The sequence below is a fragment of the Postia placenta genome, assembly GCF_002117355.1.
Source record: "Postia placenta MAD-698-R-SB12 unplaced genomic scaffold POSPLAscaffold_13, whole genome shotgun sequence".
NCBI lineage: Eukaryota > Fungi > Basidiomycota > Agaricomycetes > Polyporales > Adustoporiaceae > Rhodonia > Rhodonia placenta.
In genome coordinates, this window is record NW_020169844.1 from 712,042 (window position 1) to 733,488 (window position 21,447).

General features: G+C 54.6%; 7 protein-coding genes across 7 annotated transcripts; 5 read left to right on the top strand and 2 right to left on the bottom strand.

Annotated features, from left to right (window-relative positions):
* Positions 1-3,772: 3,772 nt before the first annotated feature.
* POSPLADRAFT_1151258 (hypothetical protein) lies at positions 3,773-4,923 on the bottom strand (the record flags this gene model as incomplete). The annotated part of the gene is made up of 5 exons (XM_024486512.1): positions 3,773-3,864; positions 3,925-4,459; positions 4,523-4,593; positions 4,643-4,706; positions 4,762-4,923. Coding segments are annotated over 5 exons (924 nt in total), but the record flags the coding sequence as incomplete, so codon positions are not given.
* A 92-nt stretch (positions 4,924-5,015) lies between these two features.
* Positions 5,016-6,460, bottom strand: POSPLADRAFT_1184647 (hypothetical protein; the record flags this gene model as incomplete). The annotated part of the gene is made up of 5 exons (XM_024489094.1): positions 6,045-6,460; positions 5,880-5,979; positions 5,730-5,827; positions 5,460-5,670; positions 5,016-5,388 (listed from the first exon to the last, which is right to left on the bottom strand). The coding sequence occupies exons 1-5, from the start codon at positions 6,433-6,435 to the stop codon at positions 5,016-5,018; spliced, it is 1,173 nt and encodes a 390-aa protein (XP_024335745.1). The 5' UTR covers positions 6,436-6,460.
* Positions 6,461-7,882: 1,422 nt separating this feature from the next.
* Positions 7,883-8,713, top strand: POSPLADRAFT_1036010 (hypothetical protein; the record flags this gene model as incomplete). The annotated part of the gene is made up of 2 exons (XM_024477122.1): positions 7,883-8,197; positions 8,369-8,713. The coding sequence occupies 2 exons, from the start codon at positions 7,883-7,885 to the stop codon at positions 8,711-8,713; spliced, it is 660 nt and encodes a 219-aa protein (XP_024335746.1).
* Positions 8,714-10,625: 1,912 nt separating this feature from the next.
* Positions 10,626-12,178, top strand: POSPLADRAFT_1075795 (hypothetical protein; the record flags this gene model as incomplete). Its single annotated transcript, XM_024482858.1, has 8 exons — positions 10,626-10,671; positions 10,743-10,939; positions 10,995-11,090; positions 11,150-11,161; positions 11,228-11,366; positions 11,440-11,631; positions 11,750-11,961; positions 12,029-12,178. The coding sequence occupies 8 exons, from the start codon at positions 10,626-10,628 to the stop codon at positions 12,176-12,178; spliced, it is 1,044 nt and encodes a 347-aa protein (XP_024335747.1).
* A 1,738-nt stretch (positions 12,179-13,916) lies between these two features.
* POSPLADRAFT_1151470 (hypothetical protein) lies at positions 13,917-16,148 on the top strand (the record flags this gene model as incomplete). Its single annotated transcript, XM_024486536.1, has 12 exons — positions 13,917-14,118; positions 14,181-14,313; positions 14,372-14,563; positions 14,615-14,763; positions 14,835-14,950; positions 15,004-15,120; positions 15,232-15,413; positions 15,467-15,489; positions 15,547-15,628; positions 15,683-15,811; positions 15,862-16,005; positions 16,058-16,148. The coding sequence occupies 12 exons, from the start codon at positions 13,917-13,919 to the stop codon at positions 16,146-16,148; spliced, it is 1,560 nt and encodes a 519-aa protein (XP_024335748.1).
* A 353-nt stretch (positions 16,149-16,501) lies between these two features.
* On the top strand, positions 16,502-17,468 carry POSPLADRAFT_1151363 (hypothetical protein; the record flags this gene model as incomplete). The annotated part of the gene is made up of 4 exons (XM_024486523.1): positions 16,502-16,646; positions 16,720-16,911; positions 17,040-17,251; positions 17,319-17,468. Coding segments are annotated over 4 exons (699 nt in total), but the record flags the coding sequence as incomplete, so codon positions are not given.
* Positions 17,469-18,963: 1,495 nt separating this feature from the next.
* On the top strand, positions 18,964-21,205 carry POSPLADRAFT_1151797 (hypothetical protein; the record flags this gene model as incomplete). The annotated part of the gene is made up of 12 exons (XM_024486582.1): positions 18,964-19,165; positions 19,228-19,360; positions 19,413-19,604; positions 19,656-19,804; positions 19,873-19,988; positions 20,048-20,176; positions 20,280-20,458; positions 20,513-20,535; positions 20,593-20,674; positions 20,728-20,856; positions 20,907-21,050; positions 21,103-21,205. The coding sequence occupies 12 exons, from the start codon at positions 18,964-18,966 to the stop codon at positions 21,203-21,205; spliced, it is 1,581 nt and encodes a 526-aa protein (XP_024335750.1).
* Between the last annotated feature and the right edge of the window lie 242 nt (positions 21,206-21,447).

The window sequence follows — 21,447 nt, forward strand, 5'->3', positions numbered from 1 at the left end:
GAGGACGACGGCGTAGATTGGGAGTTGTATGGAGACGGTGAGCAGTAAGTAGTCGAATGAGACTTCGACTCTGGTAGGGGGGTAATGAAACATTTGTCTTTCCGTTCTATTCCTTGTACTACTAGCGCCCATACTGGCGCCTGTCTTAGCGCTCACCCGCAGGTTGAACATTATGTAGCTTACATAATGGGGTCCGTGCGCACTTCGTGCCTGGTATCGTACCACTACGTTTCTTTCTTCACTAAACACGACCACATAGACACGATGGTCCGTGCGCAGTCGGTACTTGTATAAGTAGTTGTACCATTAGTCGGTCGAACCCTAAGTTCGACCTGGTTATTCATTCAAGTCTCTGCTCCTCTTCGCTTGGGGTAGTGGTCATTCTCGACTTCCTCGCTCGATCTTCAGGACGACGCACTGTCCATAAGCCCTCGCTCGTCGTCTACGAGTCAGGCATCAATATAGGAGTGTAGACCGTTGTATCACTACAGGTGTGATGTACATAAATTACTAAGTACTAGTAAAAGGAGCGAATGTGCACTCCCATCAAGACAGGTGACAAATGCCATTCTAGGGGAGGGTGTTAGAAGACATAACATGCGATGCAAAGGACTTGGAGCCTCATGAAGGAGGGTCGGCGTACCATCTGCGTACCATCCCAGGATGGTGGCGACGAGGGCACCTAGATGGCGATGGCATGCCCCTATATCCTATTTGGGTTACAGTGGAGGGGATCCTCAAGGAGGGATCCCCTCAGACCCATTTCGCACCACCCCTAAGGGGGTCTTCTTGACGTTGACAGGTCCTGCCTGGGGTGGCAAGGACGGCAGAAGAGTATGGGCATTCATTTGGAATCAAACAACGTACCGAGAATACTCTGATAACAATGATGGAATGAGTGACATTTGTTGACGGACAAGCGCGTCCATACGCCCTGCGTGGATATGCGCGCGCATGACGTTGCATTATCGCGTCGGGATCAGCGTGATGTTGTCGCGCCCCTGGCGCCCCTGTTCCTGTCTGTAAATACCCCGTCCTCTTCATTTAGCCCGCGCACCATAGATACAGGTGACTCACCCTACTACGGCACGCTATATACCTGTCATTTTCATGATGCGAGCTTCAGTCGATATTCTACTCACTGAAGCTCGTAAGTCCTTTTCTACCTCTAAGTACTGTACATATACTGATCTCCTGTAAAGTGACCGAACATCGTTAGGTACAGTAATAGAGTCGATATTCTACTCACTGAAGCTCTGACCGAACATCGTTAGATCCGACGTCGCTCGTACCTCGTTAAGAACATTAGCATTTGATAGACATTGAACAGAACCGCCGGTCATACAGGTCAATGCTCAAGGACACCTGCGGACTTGCGTGTTTCGGAACAGTCCAGTCCCAGTTACACTGTACTAATGAGCAACAATTATCCGCGTAATGGATAATCATCATTTACCCATAGCCCTGTGATGGTTCTATTCGTGTCCAAGAGCCTTAATACAGAACACAGTGATTAATAGACTGAGACTTATCTTAAAGGTCAAGGACATACCATAGTACCACGATCTACACCCCGCTGCTATATTAGCCACATGTAACTGCTACTACAAATAATGTCTTAACGAGGTACGAGCGACGTCGGATCTAATGATGTTCGGTCAGAGCTTCAGTGAGTAGAATATTGACTCTATTACTGTACCTAACGATGTTCGGTCACTTTACAGGAGATCAGTATATGTACAGTACTTAGAGGTAGAAAAGGACTTACGAGCTTCAGTGAGTAGAATATCGACTGAAGCTCGCATCATGAAAATGACAGGTATATAGCGTGCCGTAGTAGGGTGAGTCACCTGTATCTATGGTGCGCGGGCTAAATGAAGAGGACGGGGTATTTACAGACAGGAACAGGGGCGCCAGGGGCGCGACAACATCACGCTGATCCCGACGCGATAATGCGACGTCATGCGCGCGCATATCCACGCGGGGCGTACGGACGCGCTTGTCCGTCAACATAACGCACAAGAGCCTTCAATCTGACACTGTCCTTTGGATATTTGCAGAAGTAATACATGGTCTGAGCGCAGGAGAGCCCGTAGAGCCTGCAGATTTGTTTTTATTGGAAATACACGCATAAGCCCGGTGATTCGTGAAGAGATCAGGTCCACTTACAGTGTACCAAACAGGATGCCAATGAAACTACTACCAATTGTGCTGTTGAGCTGCACACTGCTCGCAGACATAGCGGCGGAAGGAACGATGGGATACTTGATGCCAATGTCGAAGTCGTTTATCTAGCCCTCGGTGCCACCACAGCATTGACTGCACTAAGGTTTGACCGCGGGCACTATGATTCGTGGTCTAAAGATCATCTGTCATAATGCATGATGCATTGTTGTGAGCAACCAGTCCCGCCGGACTTGTAGACCACCTACCATCTGTCTGATGCTTGCCAGTGTTCGTACTCTTGAGGTGGCGACACATACTCATGTGCATATTTCTACAGCAACTCGACACAGCCTGAAAACCATTGTAGTGGCATTCATTCCAATTCTTGAATGGGAATAAGCATATGATACATACCGGGACACGGCTGAATTGCCTACACCCTATTCGTGCGTGGGAAGCGAAGACCGAGGTATTTGAATTCAGGAGACGAATCACCCAAAAAATAAAGAACTTGCCTGACAGCCTGCCAGGCTGTCAGTACTGTCCAAGCATTGATGAAGATAAGATGCTGTTCGACACCGTTACGACTACACGTTCTCTACTCATCAGTAACGAGGTTCTGACCTGTGCCTGATGAGGACTTGACGTGTGTAAACTGCAAAATCCATTGCTCTCCCGACTACGTTCTCGGGAAGCTGTCCCGATACATATGACTTGTTGGGGCATGGCTATCATTGACTGAAAGATTCATCAATATCGAAAGCTGAGTTATCGTTTGAACTAATAAAAAAGCTCAAGTTTAGAAAGACTGAGTGCCCAAGTCGAGAATCAAGACGACTTAAGGGTTAGCAACGGTGTCCATGCCACAAGCGACCGAGCCGCTTTGCATACTGAACTTGCCATTCCGCTTTGTCGTGTCATTGCGGTGAGATGGTCTCGCATGGTTTCCGCATCTTCGCCCTGAACAAATAGATACTTGCTTTCGCAGACAACGATCCCACATCCAGTCGCCCAGCGGGGAGTATTAGAGGTGAGAATAACCACGTATGGACAGGTTGCGATGCGCTGGGTACCAGGCCCTGCGCAGTAATTCGGAGCAGAGTCGAATGCAGCAGGAGTCAAGTCGATACAATAAATAGCTGGAGATACATCCGTCACGGTATCCCAAGTTTGAGGTGCTCAGAGCAGCGCGAGACGCAAACTTTGTGTGTATTTGGCCAAAATGATAGGATCACAATAATAGTGCCAGTCAACCGGGGTTGTTGTGAATCTGATCTCGAGAGGCTCAAGCTCTGGAGCGGAGAAACGAACGTCACACGAAGGCATCAGTTTCCAGCGCCTCAGTCATATCAGGGAAGAGAAGTGGCTTGAACGTCCTCATACATATATATACATACACTGTAGAATTTTACGACAACATGGCTGATCCTTACAGAACGGCCCCGCCTCTCGCCGCGTTTGCATAATCCAAAGTCATTGTAAAAATAATAGTCTAAAGATACACGCTACGCGATACGAAACAATGGGAAATAGGATGCGCCACTAGTCTGGATCGCAGGCTGATACAGTAGAAGGGGGGACTTGAGAAGAGCATGGGCAGCGCTAACTAACCCGAATGGGTGAAACCGACCATGGGCTGGTCGTATCTAATGTTCGTGTTGAAGTCGGTTTGCTGCATAGACCCCATCCAGTTGAAGCCTGTACGAACATTGCTTTGAGTTTGAAATGCCCATATGCATGCACCAGTCATGGACGTACCGGGCAACACCATATCTGGCCAGTCCGTGATCGACTGCATCGACTGCAGAAGCTCCGAGTCGTAGAAGAGAGGCGGAGAGAAGAAGCCTGGTATGTCCAGGTCAGACGTGGCTGTCGGCTGCGCTGCGGACTGTGGCGCCCCAGCAGCGATCTGAGCTTGCTGGAGCTGAAGTAATGCAGATGGTGGCGGAGGCGTGTCCGGTTTCGGACTGGAGGCGGCGCTCGACGACGCCGGCGGAGGAGACAGCGATTGGCGCGCAGAGAGCGTGCCAGGCGCCTGCGATGGCGAGGACCGTGCCGATGACTGTTTTGAGGGCACGCGCCGAGGCGACCTGACGGATGCTGGTGACTGGTCTACCCTTGCCATGGGAGTGGCCAGCAGTCCTTGCAGAAAGCGGGCGTAAAGCTTGGGGCCGTGGCGGTCATCGATGGCCACTTCTGGCGAGCTCAAGAGGTCGATCACCCGTTGGACGAGATCTCTGATCTCGACGCGCCGTTCGCGAGAAAGGTGCTGCGCGTACTTGGGTTGCAGGAGCTGTCGGTTGCATATGATTTAGTGTCTGCACGACATAACGCTAGCACTCCATAATTCACTCACCTTGACCAAGAAGGCTGAGGCAAACGTGACAAAGACACATTGAGCTTCTGGGCCGTGCCGGAGGTAAATCTCTGTTCGGACGTCAGCTGATAATAGGTTTTCCCCACCATTCCACCTTACTTTGGCTAGGGATCGCGATATCCTCGACGACAGCTTTGACAGTATCTGTCGCGGCCCGAAGGCACTACAGAGTGGATTTCAGCTTCTCTCATCCACACAGAGGCCAAACGGGCACCTACCCGCCAGAGGAACGGCTCCTCGTCCGTCGCAGCCGCCTTTCCGAAGGAATATTGGAAGCCCACCGACAGAACCGACAGACGCGCATAGCTGAACGCGAGCTTGAGCAGCCCCGTGCGGAAGTGGCTCTGCTGGTCGCCCGTGTTCGCCTCGCGCACACGCGGGATCCAGGTCTCCCACAGCCGCGCCAGGCGGTCGTCCGTCTCGCTCGCGATCTTGGCCAGATCGACCTCCTACAAAGCAAACGCAAATAGGCTCAGTCCGATGTCCGACGTCCAAAGTGTTCAATCCACGCGAAACGCACCTTGTTCAGCCCCGTGGGGTGGTTCGGGTTGCTGTATATGCGCATGCGGAACTCCCCCATGACCTTCAGCTCTGCGTTGTAGCAGCACGTGTGCACGTCGAAGCCGTCCATGTTGTACGGCGAGCTGTTCCACCAGAACTCGGTGTGGTTCGCGACGTAGTCGTTGTTGTCGATGATCGGACGCTGTCCGTACTGGGAGCCGGTGGACCGGTCCAGATTGAAGCAATTCAGCCACACCCGCGTCCGATTGAGAATCTCGCGCGCGTGGTGCTCGTTTTCCGGCTTCGTGTTGATTGCGTAGTGCAGCTTCAGGTCCGTAGCGACCCTGGACACAACCGATCGTATATCAGTCAATGAAGGCTGTACGGAACACCGCGGCGCGCACCCACAACTTACCGGATAGCCAGCCCGAGATAGATGAAACTCCGGTCGTCCTCCCATCTTCGCGCAGGTACCGGGTACAGGCTGAGGAGAATGTATGCCTGAACCACCTCGATGGTTTTCTGACCCCCGATCAAAGCGGTTCCCGCCGCTAGACGTGCGTACTTCATGGCTTGCTCATAAAGCTCGGGCCGCGGGGCGTAGTACCGGGATGCGATGGCACAGACTAGACGTTGTACGTGCTGGTCAGATGTGTCGCTGGATGCAAGCCATGCCAGCACTCACTAACGGTGAAGAGGAACGGAGACCGCCAGTATGTCTTCTGGGCAGTGTAGAGTACGGGATCTAGGAGGGAGAGCGACAGGTTCATGTAGTCGTAGTATCTGCAGATCTATCTCAGCGCGCATACAGCATGAGATCGACATGAAGGCTCACATGCCGAAGAGCTTCTCTGCCTCTGCAGGCGTAATAATGCCATTTCGCAGTATAGCCGGCTGCTGCCGCTCGTCGACGATCGGACGTTCCGGAGCTGGACCTACAGCAGCGGCTCCGTCAGCATACCCTGCAGCCCTGTAGCAAGATAGCCAGCCGTCCACTCACTCGGCCTGAAGTAATCATCGTTCGCCAAGCCCACATCGCTTGCATCCTCCTCGCCCACCTCGCTCACGCTCCGACTCGGCCGGCGCCTTCGCCGCTTCGTGATCGCGAGCTCGCGGAACAGGCCAAACGGCACCGACTCGTTGGGCACCGACGCGAGCTTCCCGTGCCCCCGGCGCGTAGGCGCAGGGACCTCCGTGGACTCGCGCGAGAACGCACCGCGCGGCTCCTCGCCGAACAGGCTCTCCGCGTCGCCCGCGGCAGCACCGATACCGTCCTCCGCGTCCACGTCCTCGACGTACAGCTCGTACTCGCCCTCGTCGTCGCTCGCGGGCGCGCTCTCCCCGCTGCCGCCGTCGCCGAGCATGTCCATCGTGACGCTCGGCCCGCCCATGCTGATGAACCCGCCGAACGCCTCGATCGACTGCCGCGCCTTCGTGATCCAGTCCTCCACCTCCGCGGACGCCGCGCGCGTGGACTGTGGCAGGGGCGTCCCGATGTCCGGCTCGGGCGCGAGATCTGATGCGCTACCGGGCTCATGCTTGATCGCCGCGGGGAGGAGCGGCGCGGCAGCGCCCGAGGCGCGCCGGCCGGCCTTGTGGTTCGCCTCCTCGAGCTTGCTCATCAACTCCGAGATCTGGGCCGCCTGGTCGCGGATCTGGTTCAGCAGATGCTCGCGTTTTCTGCACGGGCTGGTCAGGTCTTTGCATGTCTACAGCAAGGCGCAAGACGTACGGCGGCGGTTTGCGCTTCTTGCGCCCTGGAATCACACAATCATGCCTGCCAGACGTACAGCGCTTACATGTGTCCGAGTCGCCGATGAACTCGCAGCGGACCTGCAAAAGGCAAACGTATGCGCATCAGGAGCGCATTTCGGACGGGAGGAACCGAACGCACCTTCAATCCCTTGCAGCGGGAGCATGCGCCGATGCTGGGGTCCGATCAGCTTCCCGACGGCGGTCAGATGCGAATGGAAGACGCACGGCTTCGGCTTGTGCTCTTCCCCCCTCTGCAGCCCGTCGTCCCAATTGCCTTCTCCGTCGTCCTCCCACATGCTCTCCTCCAGCCCACGTTGCCTCTTCGCCAGGCTGGGCCCCCCAGGCGCCAGCTGATATGGCTGAGCCATGTCCGCAAAGTGCCCGTACGCGGCGTTCGCTTGCATATCGCTACTCGGCCCCGCCACGGCGCCGTATGCCTGGCCCGCGGACAGGGCCGGCCCGTACGTCTGCTGGCCCTCGCGCAGCTGGAAGCTCGGGAACGTCGGGGAGACGCTCGGGCTGGGGCCCTGGCTGACGGCGCCCGCGCCCTGCTGCGGCCCGTATGCGAAGCCCTGGGCGTCGCCGTGGGTGTGGTAGAATGCCTGCTGCATCGCGGGCGGGGATGGCTGGAGCGCGGCGGGCACGCTGCCGTACGTCTGGCTCTGCGTGCGGTGCAGCGCCCCCGCATCGCCGCCGAGGTACAGCGGCCCGTTGGCGTACTGGGAGCCCATCTGCGGGCTTACATAGCCGGCGGGGACAGGGGAGGGGGCGGGGGCGTAGCTCTGCGCGGGGAAGGGCGCGTACCCCGCAGCTGCGGGATCCGGGGAGTGGGCTTGGCGCGCAGCATAGCGCTGATCGCCCTCGGGCTGGAGCATCTGGAACTGGGTGGGATCCATGTCGTACTCGTGCTCGAGCTGCAGCTGGTGTGGGTGCGGGTGGATGTGCGGGTGCTGCTGGTGTAGAGGCCAGGGCTGCTCCATGGCGGTAGGACGTCCGGGAGGCAAGACAGGGAGCGAGAGCGCCGGTGTATTAGTATATATGGCTTAAGACGGCGCCGGGCGCTCGGGGTGGGCTCTCACCACAATGGCAGGTCCCCGTGGCACACTGGCTCGGGCGCAGTGCTGGAGGGAGAGTTGCCGGAAGGGGGCCGGTCAAACTCTACGGTGTGGTATGCGCAGACCGGGCGCGACGGCGCTGGAAGTGGCAGTCGACCGCCGGCGGTGGTCAGAGGAAGCCTTTAAACTGACAGGGATCGCGCGGGAGGAAGCTCGTCCCGACGACGGCGTGGCGCATGGGATGCTGTGGCGGGACGGTGGGGGTGATGGCGTCGAGCGGTGGCGAAGGCGGTGGCTGCACATGGCTGCCCGCGAACATCGAGGCTGCCGAGAGACGCCGCGGGTCCGGATTGGCGGTGATCTGCTGGCTCAGTAACACACGCGTTTGGTAACATTGTATCCGCGGCTTGCACGGAGGCATCGCATACGGCAGGCGCCCGTGATAGCTGTGCGGAACAGGGTAAATGGCCGCCCGATCGATCATCTGTAGCTGCAGCTTGTACGCTCTTCCCAGACCCACAGTCACCCCTACGTCGTGAATCCTGGCCACATGCTCTTCCTATCCGTTCTTCCCAGCAAATCGACTGTCTTCCAAGCTCATCCCCGTCTGCCCACGCCTTCTTGTCTTCCTGCCGACGACATCGTCTTGCGTTGCACTGCGACTCATTCTATTATTGTTTATACGCCAGGGCCCTCTGTCAATGTCCACAGCTGCCGCTGTCACCGTCTCCAGGCATCTTCATTGTTCGATGCCAGGCGCGAGCACGATCCTCCCAAGACGTCCCGTATCCCCGGTGAAACCCTAGATGCAGCAAACGACCGTGTAGACGCGCAGACTTTCCAACGCCCCCAAATCTAAGATTAGCACTCGAGGCTCACAGGCCCAGGCCCGTAGCATACGTCGAGCGGTCACGGAAATCTATGCTTGTGGACGTCTTCAAGGCGACCGACCACCCGTTACGAAACGCGAGGCCTGGCCCCACACGCAATGCGCATGTCGTCCTCAGGTCCGGTTCAGCCTTAACCTATTTGGGTGCGCCATTCTCCCGATCTCGCGGAAGTTCACCGATGAGGGACGCTCAGCGATCACGCAGTGGACGCCCACACAAGTCTCGACAAGTATTTGCGCCATAGTGAGCCATTAAATGCTCATGGATCCGCGGGGCCATCACACGTAGGTGCGGTCGTTCCTGGACCAACGTCTAACTTGCGCCCGTTGGGCACCATGATACGAGCCGCGATCCGGGCAACACTGACCCTTGTGCCTTTATCGAGATGGATCTCCCTCCGCGATCCCAACTCCCCGGCGGGGACGTTTCGAGACGGAGCGCTCGAGAACGGCCGCCCGAGGCATGAGGGCTGCCTTTCGGGGGTCGATCTGCCAGGCGCGCACACAAGCACACAAGCCCGGGAGACGCCTGCACAGCGCCAATTGAAATATGCCGCGTATAGTACGTGCTGTGCTGTATGGGATTCGAAGTGGGCAAAGGCTCCGCACATCGGGCGTTGCGTCACCGCCACAGTGGGTTCTTTGTTCTACACGCCGTGCGGGCGTGGGTTTGTGGCATGTCTATATTGACCTGCGCTGCTTTGCATCTCGTGTGCACCGCGACAAATCGTTCGAGTCGGTACCGCCAGTGGAGGGTGCATTGTGTACAGATTTGCAGCATTGCCCCATGAGGTCATTTTACCGTGCCTGCCATCCTCTCTACTGTCACCAACTAACAAGGCACGTTATGTGTGTTTCACCTGGTGACGGACGGACTTTACGTCCAACTCGCCGATGCCGCGATTTCCGCGGCTGTTGGGATATTCTCGCCGTGAGCGGATTTGGCTGCGGACAATACTACGAGCGGTCTTTGGCCAGTATAGATGACGGCGAACTATGAGACATGACTTGGTGGTCGTAGGTTATGTGACAGTTGATGGGCATAGAGACAATCGGGAAGTCTTAGCCACCACGCAAGGGGCCCTGGGGTCGAGACTGAGCGAAGGAAGAACGAAGAGAAGTGATTTCCCGCGGCGTGGCCACGGGCTAATGCTTACATGCAGATGGAGAAGGGTCGATACCTAGACAAGGGTCTCATGAGGACGGGTCTGACGATGCTAGTTTGACATGTGACGAAAGGGAAGATGGGGATGCCCCAGCAGGTGCTGCCATTGCCTCTTTGGGCTATCTTGATCCTGCCCTCTCGTCGACTTCGATGCGCACCTCACGAATCGGCTGGGACTAGGACCTGCAGTACATGCCAAACCTTGGCATCATGACGTATTCCGGGCGAGGATCGAAGTCGCGCCGACAGGAGGCATTCTGAGCACGACCGCTGTTTACCAAGCTCCTGCCGTTCGAATAACCCTAAGCGCTACAGGGCACAGTTTAGTGAACGCCGGCGGCGTCGAGGCTTCCTTTCCCACCTGCCGTTTATGGCATGTGCTTTACCTTATTCGATTTACGGTCGAAGTGATTTGCTATGACGTCACACGTCGCGCGTCTCCTCTCCTCTTTCCTGGCCCTTTACACTAGAAATCCCACATCGCTACCGTGCAGGACAGAGGCTCTCCCGGCTCTGAAACCAAGTATGCGGCGGGAGTGCCCTTCGGAGATCCAGGATGGCGCCGTCACTCCACGTATGAGCTCGCGCTGACATCACCCAGTGCAACCTGGCATCTTCGGCATATCCTCCGGAAACCACGCACAGAGAGACAAGAGAAATGAGTCCCAACGTTGCACTTATCCCCCACTACCATCGCAGACCTCACATTCTCCCACCATGTCCAACTCGTTCCAAACATCCGTCTTTTTCGTCGGGGCTACCGGTATGGAGTTGCAGCACACGCATTTACCTCGCGCTGTCCGACTCACACAATGGCTCATTGAATTACCTTAGGCTACATCGGCGGTGCAGTCCTCACGCGCATCCTCCAGCATCCCGACCGCCCCAGGCTCGACATCACCGCCCTCGTCCGCTCCCCAGAGAAGGCCAAGAAGCTCGAGAAGCTCGGCATCACACCCGTGCTCGGCTCCCTCCAGGACACAGGCAGGCTCGAGGATCTCGCGAGCAAGGCGGACATTGTTGTTGCTTGCGTGCGCCTCGTTTCTCTTGCTGGGTGTGGACTTGCTTGCCTGACACAGACGGCAGGCGGATGCAGATGACCTCCCCGCTGCTCAGGCTATCTTGCGTGGGATGGCGAGGAGGAAAGAGCTCACGCGGGATGTCCCCGTCCTCATCCACACAGTAAGCACCTCGTCTGCGATGTCACTCGGACCCTTCTTCACATGTTCGCGCGCATACAGTCTGGCACGGGTATGTTACACACCAGGCCATCGATGCGCCGCAGACGCCCGTACTGAACTGGGCATTTGCCTGTAGGCGTGTTCAGCGACAATGCTGCGGGGATGCGCCCCACCTCGACCATCTACTCCGACGCCAACGTCGAGCAGATGGCCTCACTGTCGCCCAACCAACTGCACCGCAGCATCGACCTTGCGGTCCTCGACGCCGACAGCAAGGGTGCGTCCTCCTTTCTCTGCCTTGCTCCTTCCGCCTCTCCTGTCGGTTTCCATTCCGTTGACCACGCATACAGGCATGATCAAAGCCTACATCGTGCTCCCGTCGACGATCTGGGGCCTCGCGTCCGGCCCACTCATTGACGCGCACATCGCGAATCCGCATTCGCAGCAGATCCCGATGCTCATCAAAGCGAGCCTTGCGCGTGCCCAGGCGGGCATGGTCGGCGAGGGCAAGAACTTGTGGCCGAACGTCAACATCGACGAAGGTATGTGCGCGTCCTCTGCAGCCTCCTCTCGGGTTTTTCCTACCTGCCTTTTTGCACCTGTGTATCCATCGCATATACCTTCCACTTCCTATTCGAAACACTGCTAACGTGTGCACAGTGGCGGACCTCTTTGGGCTTGTGTTCAGCGCGGTGCGCGCTGGGCGGCCGATTGGGCATGGCACGGACGGGTACTATATCGGCGAGAATGGCGAGCACATGCTGTACGATGTGAGCCGCGCGATCGGCGAGGCGCTGGTTGCGCTCGGCAAGGCGAGCACAGACAAGGTGACGACGTTCTCGCCGGAGGAGCTGGATAAGTACTTTGGCGGGGTGAGTGCCATGTCCTTCTCCTGCTCCGTGGGGCAGACGGCGCTGATGTGCCTTGCGGTGACAATAGTCGGACTATCTGGGCACGAATGTGCGCTGTCGCGCGGAGCATTCGCGCGCAATCGGATGGAAGCCGGTGAAGACGACGCGACACATGCTCGCGAGTGTGAAGCCTGAGATCGAAGCTATCCTGCAGCGGCCGGAGGAGCTCAAGGTATAACAAGACGGCACATGATAGTACCAGACTGTACCCATGCGTGTATCTACCTGTATTGATAGTGGAACGTATCAGTAGAAGCAGTAACGGTGCATGCGTCGTTCGGTCTTACGTGGCATTTCGTTCGTTGTGGCTTGTTTGTACCTTGCATCGCGAAGCCGTGAACTGCGGCGAGTTATTCAATTAGTTGAAAGTCGTCATTTAACGGTGGCCCGTACAATTTCCGTACGATGATCATGTTCACGGTCGAAGACTTACTTTGACCCGCCAAGGTTGGTTTCAATTTTCAACCATGGTTTTGTGTAAGGCACCGTCTCCGGTGCCTTACTATGGTATATAACAAACAGCCAACGCGCACCGTAGGGTGCGTGCGCCATGGACATCTTAAAGCTCTCGTTGATTACTAAAGATTTGTATATTAATAGATACTGTATGCGCATTTTTGGGAAGCGTGCGGGCCCTGTAAAGGGACAGCGCGCAGGAAGGGAAGACCGTTCAGTCTTCCTTACCCGCTTCTCAGATACCGCACTGCTGAAACATAGAGTCAGCGCAGAGTATCTGGGGCCCGAGTGAGGGTGAGACGTTACACTTTGGCTCTTGTTTACTGAGTACGCACCTGTGGAGTCTGAACCTGAGGGATTGAAAGACAGAGTACGTTGTTGCTCCGTGTCCACATCAGAACTCGGGGATGTACATGTCTAGCCGCACGCGTCTAGTGCCACCTCGGCGGCCAGGCGCGTCATTCGCATGTGATATTATCGGTGTTTCCCGATCAGTCCTCAAACCTACTTGCTACCTGAAGTTGCATTCCACGTACTCAAGGCAGTGACGCTACCAACCCCCGCAAAGTAATCAGTCATGTAGTAGACAGTCGACGTTGCAGACCTGACCAGCAATAACGCCAGCTCACCGCTACGCCGCTCTCAGCTATCGCATCGCAGAGCACCTGCGCCGTTCTCGCCACTATTTGACAACGCGCAGTACAGTCAAGTCCTCGGTGTTGCTGACTGCTGACGCATGCTCACGGAAAAAATGACATTCAAGCTTACGCCGTGGCAAACCTCCAGAGAGCATCTCCGACCCGAATTCGGCCACCACCGATCTAAATCACCTTCCGATGGGCATGGATGCCCAGACGATAGAGCCGTTCGGGCTTCCACACTGACGTGCGCATGCCACGGATGTGAAGTTATGCCGTGAGCACTGGCCGTTTCTCGCTGTTGCTGCTTCTTTGATATTATCCCTTTTGTGTTGACCTCACAGAAGTGAACAGGCGGACGCGACGACCTTCCCGCGATGCGTTGATAGCAATGAATCGCATCCTGTGGAAGTCGAACAACGTGCAAAATGTACGTAGTATATCAGCTTCAATCGGCGTATCCCGTGTGGTACGTAGCCGCAGGGTATCCGGGTCTTAGCAGTTCGGGACTCACAGCGGTTACTAATATGAATTTCTAGTGATGGACCAATGCAAGACATCTCGTACGATGAGGAGAGGCACGAGGCATTGAGTATGTGCCGTCGAGTATATGTTTCGCCAGGGACACCGGCACGGTGGTTATCGAATTCGTCCTGGACCATGTTGTCCGACATTCGCTTCTCTCGAAGTTCTTGTATCTATCATTGTAATCCAACGTGACTTCTGCGGAATCGGCGGGAATAAAGAGCCTGCGAACATATATAAGCATGCGGGAACTTATATGGATTTTCATTTTCATTGTCTACCCCGACCCAACTTACAATGTCGCTTGTGCTCAACAGGACAGACCTCCTGGTCGTGGCTGGGGCTCTATTCCTCACCTTGCTCACTGCTCGTGTCATTAATGCAGCCCAGAGATATCGGCTCCCTCCGGGACCCACTCGCATACCGCTGTTGGGAAACCTGCACCAAGTCCCGTTGCATGACCAGCAGAAAACGTTTGCTGAATGGGTCAAGAAGTATGGTACGCGCCTTCACTTTTATACGTTATGCCCGCTCGATTTGAGACACTCGTTGTTATGTCAGGGGATATCATATACATCCAGCTACTCAGCAAGCCATTCGTTATCGTGAGCTCCGTCCGAGCTGCGCAGGATCTCATGGAGAAGCGGGCAGTCAAGTATTCCGACAGACCCTATTTTCTCCTGCTCTGCGAGTTGTGAGTGTATCATATTCGTAGTGGACTATTCGAAATCCCCATTGAGTGCATACAACAGTGTTATGACAAGGCCCCTCATGATCTTCATGCAACATGGTGACAGGTGGAGGCGTCTGCGACGATGGTATCAAGGATCACTCGAGAACAAGTCGGTGCTGGAAGGCTATCGTCCGGTGCTGAGAAGGGAGATTGGGCGACTCCTGTCGTCACTTGCCGAGGCTCCCCAAGACTTTATGACACACATCAAACGGTACGTGATTGAACTCATATGATTGAGAGTGACTAATCAGAGATCTCACAGGTATAACGGTGCTGTGATGTTGGATATCGCATATGGGCACCGTGTCACCTCTGCGGAAGATGAATTTATGGTATTCGCCGATAAGACAATATCCACTGTCACAAGCCTGGGAAGTTTCGCTGCGACCTTGGTCGACTTCTTCCCCATCTGTAGGTTGCTGAATATTCTAGTCAGCGACGAGTGTTCATGAGTCATCATCGTCGCATGTCGGGTGTTTTAGTAAGGTATTTCCCCGCGTGGATGCCAGGTAGTGGCTTCAAGAAGCAAGCACTGATGGCCAAAGAAATGTGGGATGAAATGGAAGATATTCCGTACCGCAAACTACGCCATGAAATGGTACGTGCGCAGCCTGATAAAGGTCATTAGGTTTGCACAATGTTTGCACATAGGGGTCGGACGCCGTGAACAGATCATTTACAACATTCATGATCGGGGAGGTGTCGCATGACGGCAAGCTCGGAGCGGATGATGAAATTGACATCAAGGGCTCGGCGACTTTGATGTATGTAGGTGCGCACGTTGAATATAGCACCTCGATTAGTGCTCCAAGCTTACGATGAGCCACAGCCGGATCAGACACAGTGTGTCCGTTCATCTATGTCGTGGCTTGTACTAAGAGAATTGCTGTGCAGACAATGACCACGATGACAACCTTTGTTCTGGCAATGACACTGTACCCTGAAGTTGCGCGTAAAGCGCAGGCTGAAATCGACCATGTAGTCGGATTATCACGGCTGCCTGGGCTAGATGACAAGGACTCCCTCCCCTACCTTGAATGCATTATCAAGGAGTTATATCGGTACTAAGCTTGACTCTTGTTGCTGTTCTATGGTTAATATACTCTACTCGCAGCTGGAATCCTCCTGTCCCGCTTGGTACGTGAGCCTTGATATGCGTGTTGTCGTGTTTCTCACTTGTGCACACATATGAAGGTGTACCTCACGGTCTATGCGTCGATGATAATTATCGTGGATACGACATCCCGGGTGGATCCATGATTGTTCCCAACATCTGGTGTGCACTTCGTACCACAGCTACCTATTGCATAGCTAATCATATGAATACAAGGGCTATGAGCCGGGATCCCTCCCTATATCCCGACACAAAGACATTTCGGCCAGAGCGTTTTGAAGGGCTAGATGCGCAAGCGATGAAATTCCGGGATCCTCGAAAGTATATTTTCGGATTTGGTCGACGGTACGGTAGTTGCAAGCGTGCACAGCATGCTACACTAACCTATCATATAGTATCTGCCCTGGACGCTACCTCGCCGATTCGAACGTCTGGCTTTTCCTAGCGAGTGTCCTGGCGAGTATGGACATAGGGAGAGCGCATGATGCTGCTGGCCATGAGATCATCCCAACGCCGTCATTCAAGGACGGAATCATCAGGTCAGCTATATTTCCTGTAACCTTCGGTTTGTTGAATGCTGGAAATTTGCAGTCATGTTGAGCCTTTCCAATGCACTATCCGACCGAGGTCGGAACGCGCTGCTCAGTTGATCAGGGAGTCTACAGTAAATACAAGTGCCTGAGCTGTGCGACATCTCCTTTTATCTGCCTTTTCATCTAGCGTCTCGCATAACATGTGCTAGCCAGAGGCATGCATCAATATTGTTGTGGATTCAGTTTGGTAAAATGACAGAATGGTGAACTCGCCTCACTCATGCTTCGGGTGCTTATTTTCAACGTATTCTTTTGTTGGCTTCTGCCATGATTCGCGAGATCGGAACGCGGTATGGCATGGCCATGCATGTTCCACTTGCAACAATAAGTAAATCAACCACATTTGATAAGCGCAGCTTGCATTAGGTCTTGTGCCTGTCTCCATTCTACTGTCAGGCGTCTACAAGATGCGCCGCAGGCGCCCGCACTGAACTGGATATCTGTAGGTGTGCTCAGCGACAATGCTGCAGGGATGTACCCCACCTCGATCATATACTCCGACGCCAACGTCGAGCAGATGGCCTCGCTCTCGCCCAACCAACTGCACCGCAGCATCGACCTTGCGGTCCTCGACGCCGACAGCAAGGGTGCGTCCTCCTTTCTCTGCCTTGCTCCTTCCGCCTCTCCTGTCGGTTTCCATTCCGTTGACCACGCATACAGGCACAATCAAAGCCTACATCGTGCTCCCGTCGACGATCTGGGGCCTCGCGTCCGGCCCACTCATTGACGCGCACATCGCGAATCCGCATTCGCAGCAGATCCCGATGCTCATCAAAGCGAGCCTTGCGCGTGCCCAGGCAGGCATGGTCGGCGAGGGCAAGAACTTGTGGCCGAACGTCAACATCGACGAAGGTACGTGCGCGCCCTCTGCAGCTTCCCTGTTTTGTTCGCACTTGTGTGCTTATTGCATATACCTTCCTGCATGACCACCCCTCCTAGCTGTTGATTTCCTGCTTGAAACGCTGCTGACGTGTACACAGTGGCGGACCTTTTTGGGCTTGTGTTCAGCGCGGTGCGCGCTGGGCGGCCGATTGGGCATGGCACGGACGGGTACTATATCGGCGAGAATGGCGAGCACATGCTGTACGATGTGAGCCGCGCGATCGGCGAGGCGCTGGTTGCGCTCGGCAAGGCGAGCACAGACAAGGTGACGACGTTCTCGCCGGAGGAGCTGGATAAGTACTTTGGCGGGGTGAGTGCTATGCCCTTCTCCTGCTCCGTGGGGCAGACGGCGCTGATGTGCCTTGCGGTGACAATAGTCGGACTATCTGAGCACGAATGTGCGCTGTCGCGCGGAGCATTCGCGCGCAATCGGATGGAAGCCGGTGAAGACGACGAGACACATGCTCGCGAGTGTGAAGCCTGAGATCGAAGCTATCCTGCAGCGGCCGGAGGAGCTCAAGGTATAACAAGACGGCGCATGATAGTACCGGATTGTACAAGTCATGAATTTACCTGTACTGATAGTGGAATGTATCAGTAGTAGCAGCAACGGCGCATGCGTCGTTCGTTGTGGCTTATTTGTATCTTGTATCCCGCAGGCCTCGACTGCTGCATGCAGATCGTGATTTAGCAGCGACCCGTACAATTTGCGTACGATGACCATGTTCTCGGTCGAAGACTTTGTGGCCCGCCAATTGGTCTCGTGTACTGAGTACGTATTTGTCCTGCCACCTACGTTGTATGGAGTCTAAACCCGAGGAATTGTAAGAAAAAACAGAGTACGTATTTGCCCCGTGTCCACATCAGAACCCGGGGAGGTACACGCAGAACCCGAGGAGGTACACGTCTAAGTTAGCCGCAAGCGAGTGAATCACTGATGCCACCTCAGCGACCAGGTGACATGTAATTCAAGCACGCGTCATTCGCATGTGATATTATTCCCGGCGTTTCCCGACCAGTCCCCAAACCTACTTACTACGTGATGTTGGATTCCACTTTAACTCGAGATTAGTGACGCTACCAACCACCTAAAACAGTCATTCCTGTGGCAGAGAGCCGACACAGGTTTCAAGGTCCCATGTCTTGCAAACTTGACCAACTATAACACCGGCTCACCGCTACGCCGCTCTCAGCTATCGCAATGTATTGCGGACCATCTGCGCCGTTCTCGCCACTATTTGACAACGCGCAGTACAGTCAAGTCCTCGGTTTTGCTGACTGCTGACGCATGCCCATGGTAGACATGACATTCAAGCTTACGCCGTGGCAAACCTCAAGGGTGTTTCTCCGCCCGAATTCGGCTACCACCGATATAAATCACCTTCCGATGGGCATGCATGCCCGGACGATAGAGCAATTCGGGATCCACCACTGACGTGCGCATGCCATCGATATGAAACTATGCCGTGAACACTGGCTGTTTCTCGCTGTCGCTGCTTCTCTGATGTTATTCCGACGGCGTCTTGAATTTGACGCCCTTTTATGTTGATCTCACATCAGCGAACAGGCGCATGCGACCTTCCCACAATGCACTGATAGCAATCAATAGCATCCTGCGGAAGGCAAACAACGTGTAAAATGTATGTAGTTTATCAGCTGTGATCGGCGTATCCGTACATAGCCGCAGGGTATCCGGTCCTAGCAGCCTGCTGGGGCTCACAGCGGTCACAAATACCTATGTGCAGTGATGACCCACTGCGAGGCATTGCGTGTGACCAGGAGGGGCACAAGCCTGGAATATCAGATATCGAGCATACGTCTCGTCAAGGGCCCCGGCGGTTACCGAATTTGTCCTGGCCCATGTTGCCGAACACTCGTTTCTCTCGATTTTCCGGTATCTGTCATTGCAGGCCAATGTGACTTCTGCGGAATCAGCGGCAATAAAGAGCCTGCAAACATATATAAGCACATGGGAATTTACAAGTGTTTCTACCTTGATTGTGCACTCTGGTCCAACTTACAATGTCGCTTGCACTCAACAGGACGGACCTCCTGGTCGTGACAGGGGCTCTATTCCTCACCTTGCTCACTACTCGATTCATTCGTGCTGCCCAGAGGTATCATCTCCCTCCAGGACCCACCCGCATACCGCTGCTGGGAAACCTGCACCAAGTCCCGTTGCGTGATCAGCAGAAAACGTTTGCTGAATGGGTCAGGAAATATGGTACGCGGTCCAACTTTCATACACCATGCACACTCAATTTAGGACACTCGCTTTCATGCTAGGGGATATCATATACATCCAGCTGCTCAGCAAGCCGTTCCTGATCGTGAGCTCCGTTCAAGCCGCGCAGGATCTCATGGAGAAGCGGGCAGTCAAGTATTCTGACAGACCCTATTTTCTCTTGCTCTGCCAGTTGTGAGTGTACCGTAGTTGCTCATTCGATATTCCCACTAAGTGCATACAACAGTGTTATGACGAGGCCCCTCATGATCCTTATGCAACATGATGACAGGTGGAGGCGTCTGCGACGATGGTATCAAGGATCACTCGAGAACAAGTCGGTACTGGACGGCTATCGCCCGGTGCAGAGAAGGGAGATTGGGCGACTCCTGTCGTCGCTCGTCGAGGCTCCCAAGGACTTTATACCACACATCAAGCGGTACACAGTTCACCTCATATGATTGACGGTTACTGATCAGAGGTCTCACAGGTATAATGGTGCTGTGATGTTGGATATCGCATATGGGCACCGCGTCACCTCTGTGGAAGATGAGTTTATGGTGTTCGCCGACAAGACGATATCCACTATCACGAACCTGGGGAGTATCGCTGCAACCTTGGTCGACTTCTTCCCAATCTGTATGTTGTTGAATCTCGAGCATTAGTCGGTGACGAGTGCTCATTGTCGTCATATGTCGGGTATCTAGTGAGATACTTCCCCGCATGGGTGCCAGGTGGCGGTTTCAAGAAGCAAGCACTGATGGCCAAAGAAATGTGGGATGAAATGGAAGATATCCCGTACCGCAAGCTACGCCACGAAATGGTATGTGGGCGGCCTGCCAGTGATAATGGGTATTTACTTTGCAGAACGATTGTACGTAGGATTCGGACGCCGTGAACCGCTCGTTTACGACGTTTATGATCGGTGAGGTGTCACAAGACGGCAAGCTCGGGGCGGATGATGAAAATGACATCAAGGGCTCAGCGACTTTGATGTATGCAGCTGCGCACGTTGAATCTCGCATCTCGATCAGCGCGTCAAAGCTTACGAAAAACCACAGCCGGATCAGACACGGTGTGTCCGTTCATTGGTGTTGTAAATTGTACTGAATAGGCTACTGTGCAGACGATGACCACGCTGTCAAGCTTCGTCCTGGCGATGACCCTGCACCCTGAAGTTGCACGCAAAGCGCAGGCTGAAATCGACCAAGTAGTTGGGACGTCCCGGCTGCCAGAGCTAGATGACAAGGACTCCCTTCCCTACCTTGAATGCATCATTAAGGAGTTATACCGGTGCGGAGCCTGATTATTGTTGTCATTCTGTAGTTGACGCTCTGTCATTCTCAGCTGGAATCCTCCTGCCCCTCTTGGTACGTAAATCTTGATACGCATATGGTCGCATTTCTCACCCGTGCACACATATGAAGGCGTGCCTCACAGTCTACGCGTCGATGATAATTACCGTGGGTATGACATCCCGGGTGGATCCATGATTGTTCCCAACGTCTGGTGTGCACTTCGTACACAGCTACCTACTGCACAGCTAATCACAGGAATGCAAGGGCTATGAGCCGGGACTCCGCCCTATATCCCGACGCAGAGACATTTAGACCAGAGCGTTTCGAAGGGCTAGATGCCGAAGCGATGAACACCCGTGATCCTCGAAAGTACATATTCGGATTCGGCCGACGGTATGGTAGTTTCAAGCGTGCACTACATGTCATATTGACCTATTATGTAGTATCTGCCCTGGACGTTACCTCGCCGATTCGAGCGTCTGGCTCGTAATGGCGAGTGTCCTGGCGAGTATGGACATAGGGAGAGCGCATGATGCCGCTGGTCGTGAGATTATCCCAACGCCATCATTCAACGACGGAATCGTCAGGTCGGCTAGATTTCTTGTGACTTTTGGTCATTTTAATGCTGACAATATGTAGTCATGTCAAGCCTTTCCAATGCACTATCCGACCGAGGTCGGGACGCGCGGCTCAATTAATCAGGGAGTTCACAGAACAGACAGCAGAGACTGCGAGCGCCTGAGCTGCGTGACTTCCCTGTTCATTTGCGATTTATCTCGCATTTCGCATAACGTGTACTACCCAGAGTCGTGTATCGACATTGTTGTATAAGTACTTTGGCAAAATGACAGAACCTCGCCTCACACATACTTCGAGTGCTCGTTTTTGGCATGTCTTTCTGGTTGGCTCCCGTTACCATCCGTGGAATCGGGACACGGTATGGCATGGCCATGCATAGTCTACTTGCGAAGGTAAGCATATCGA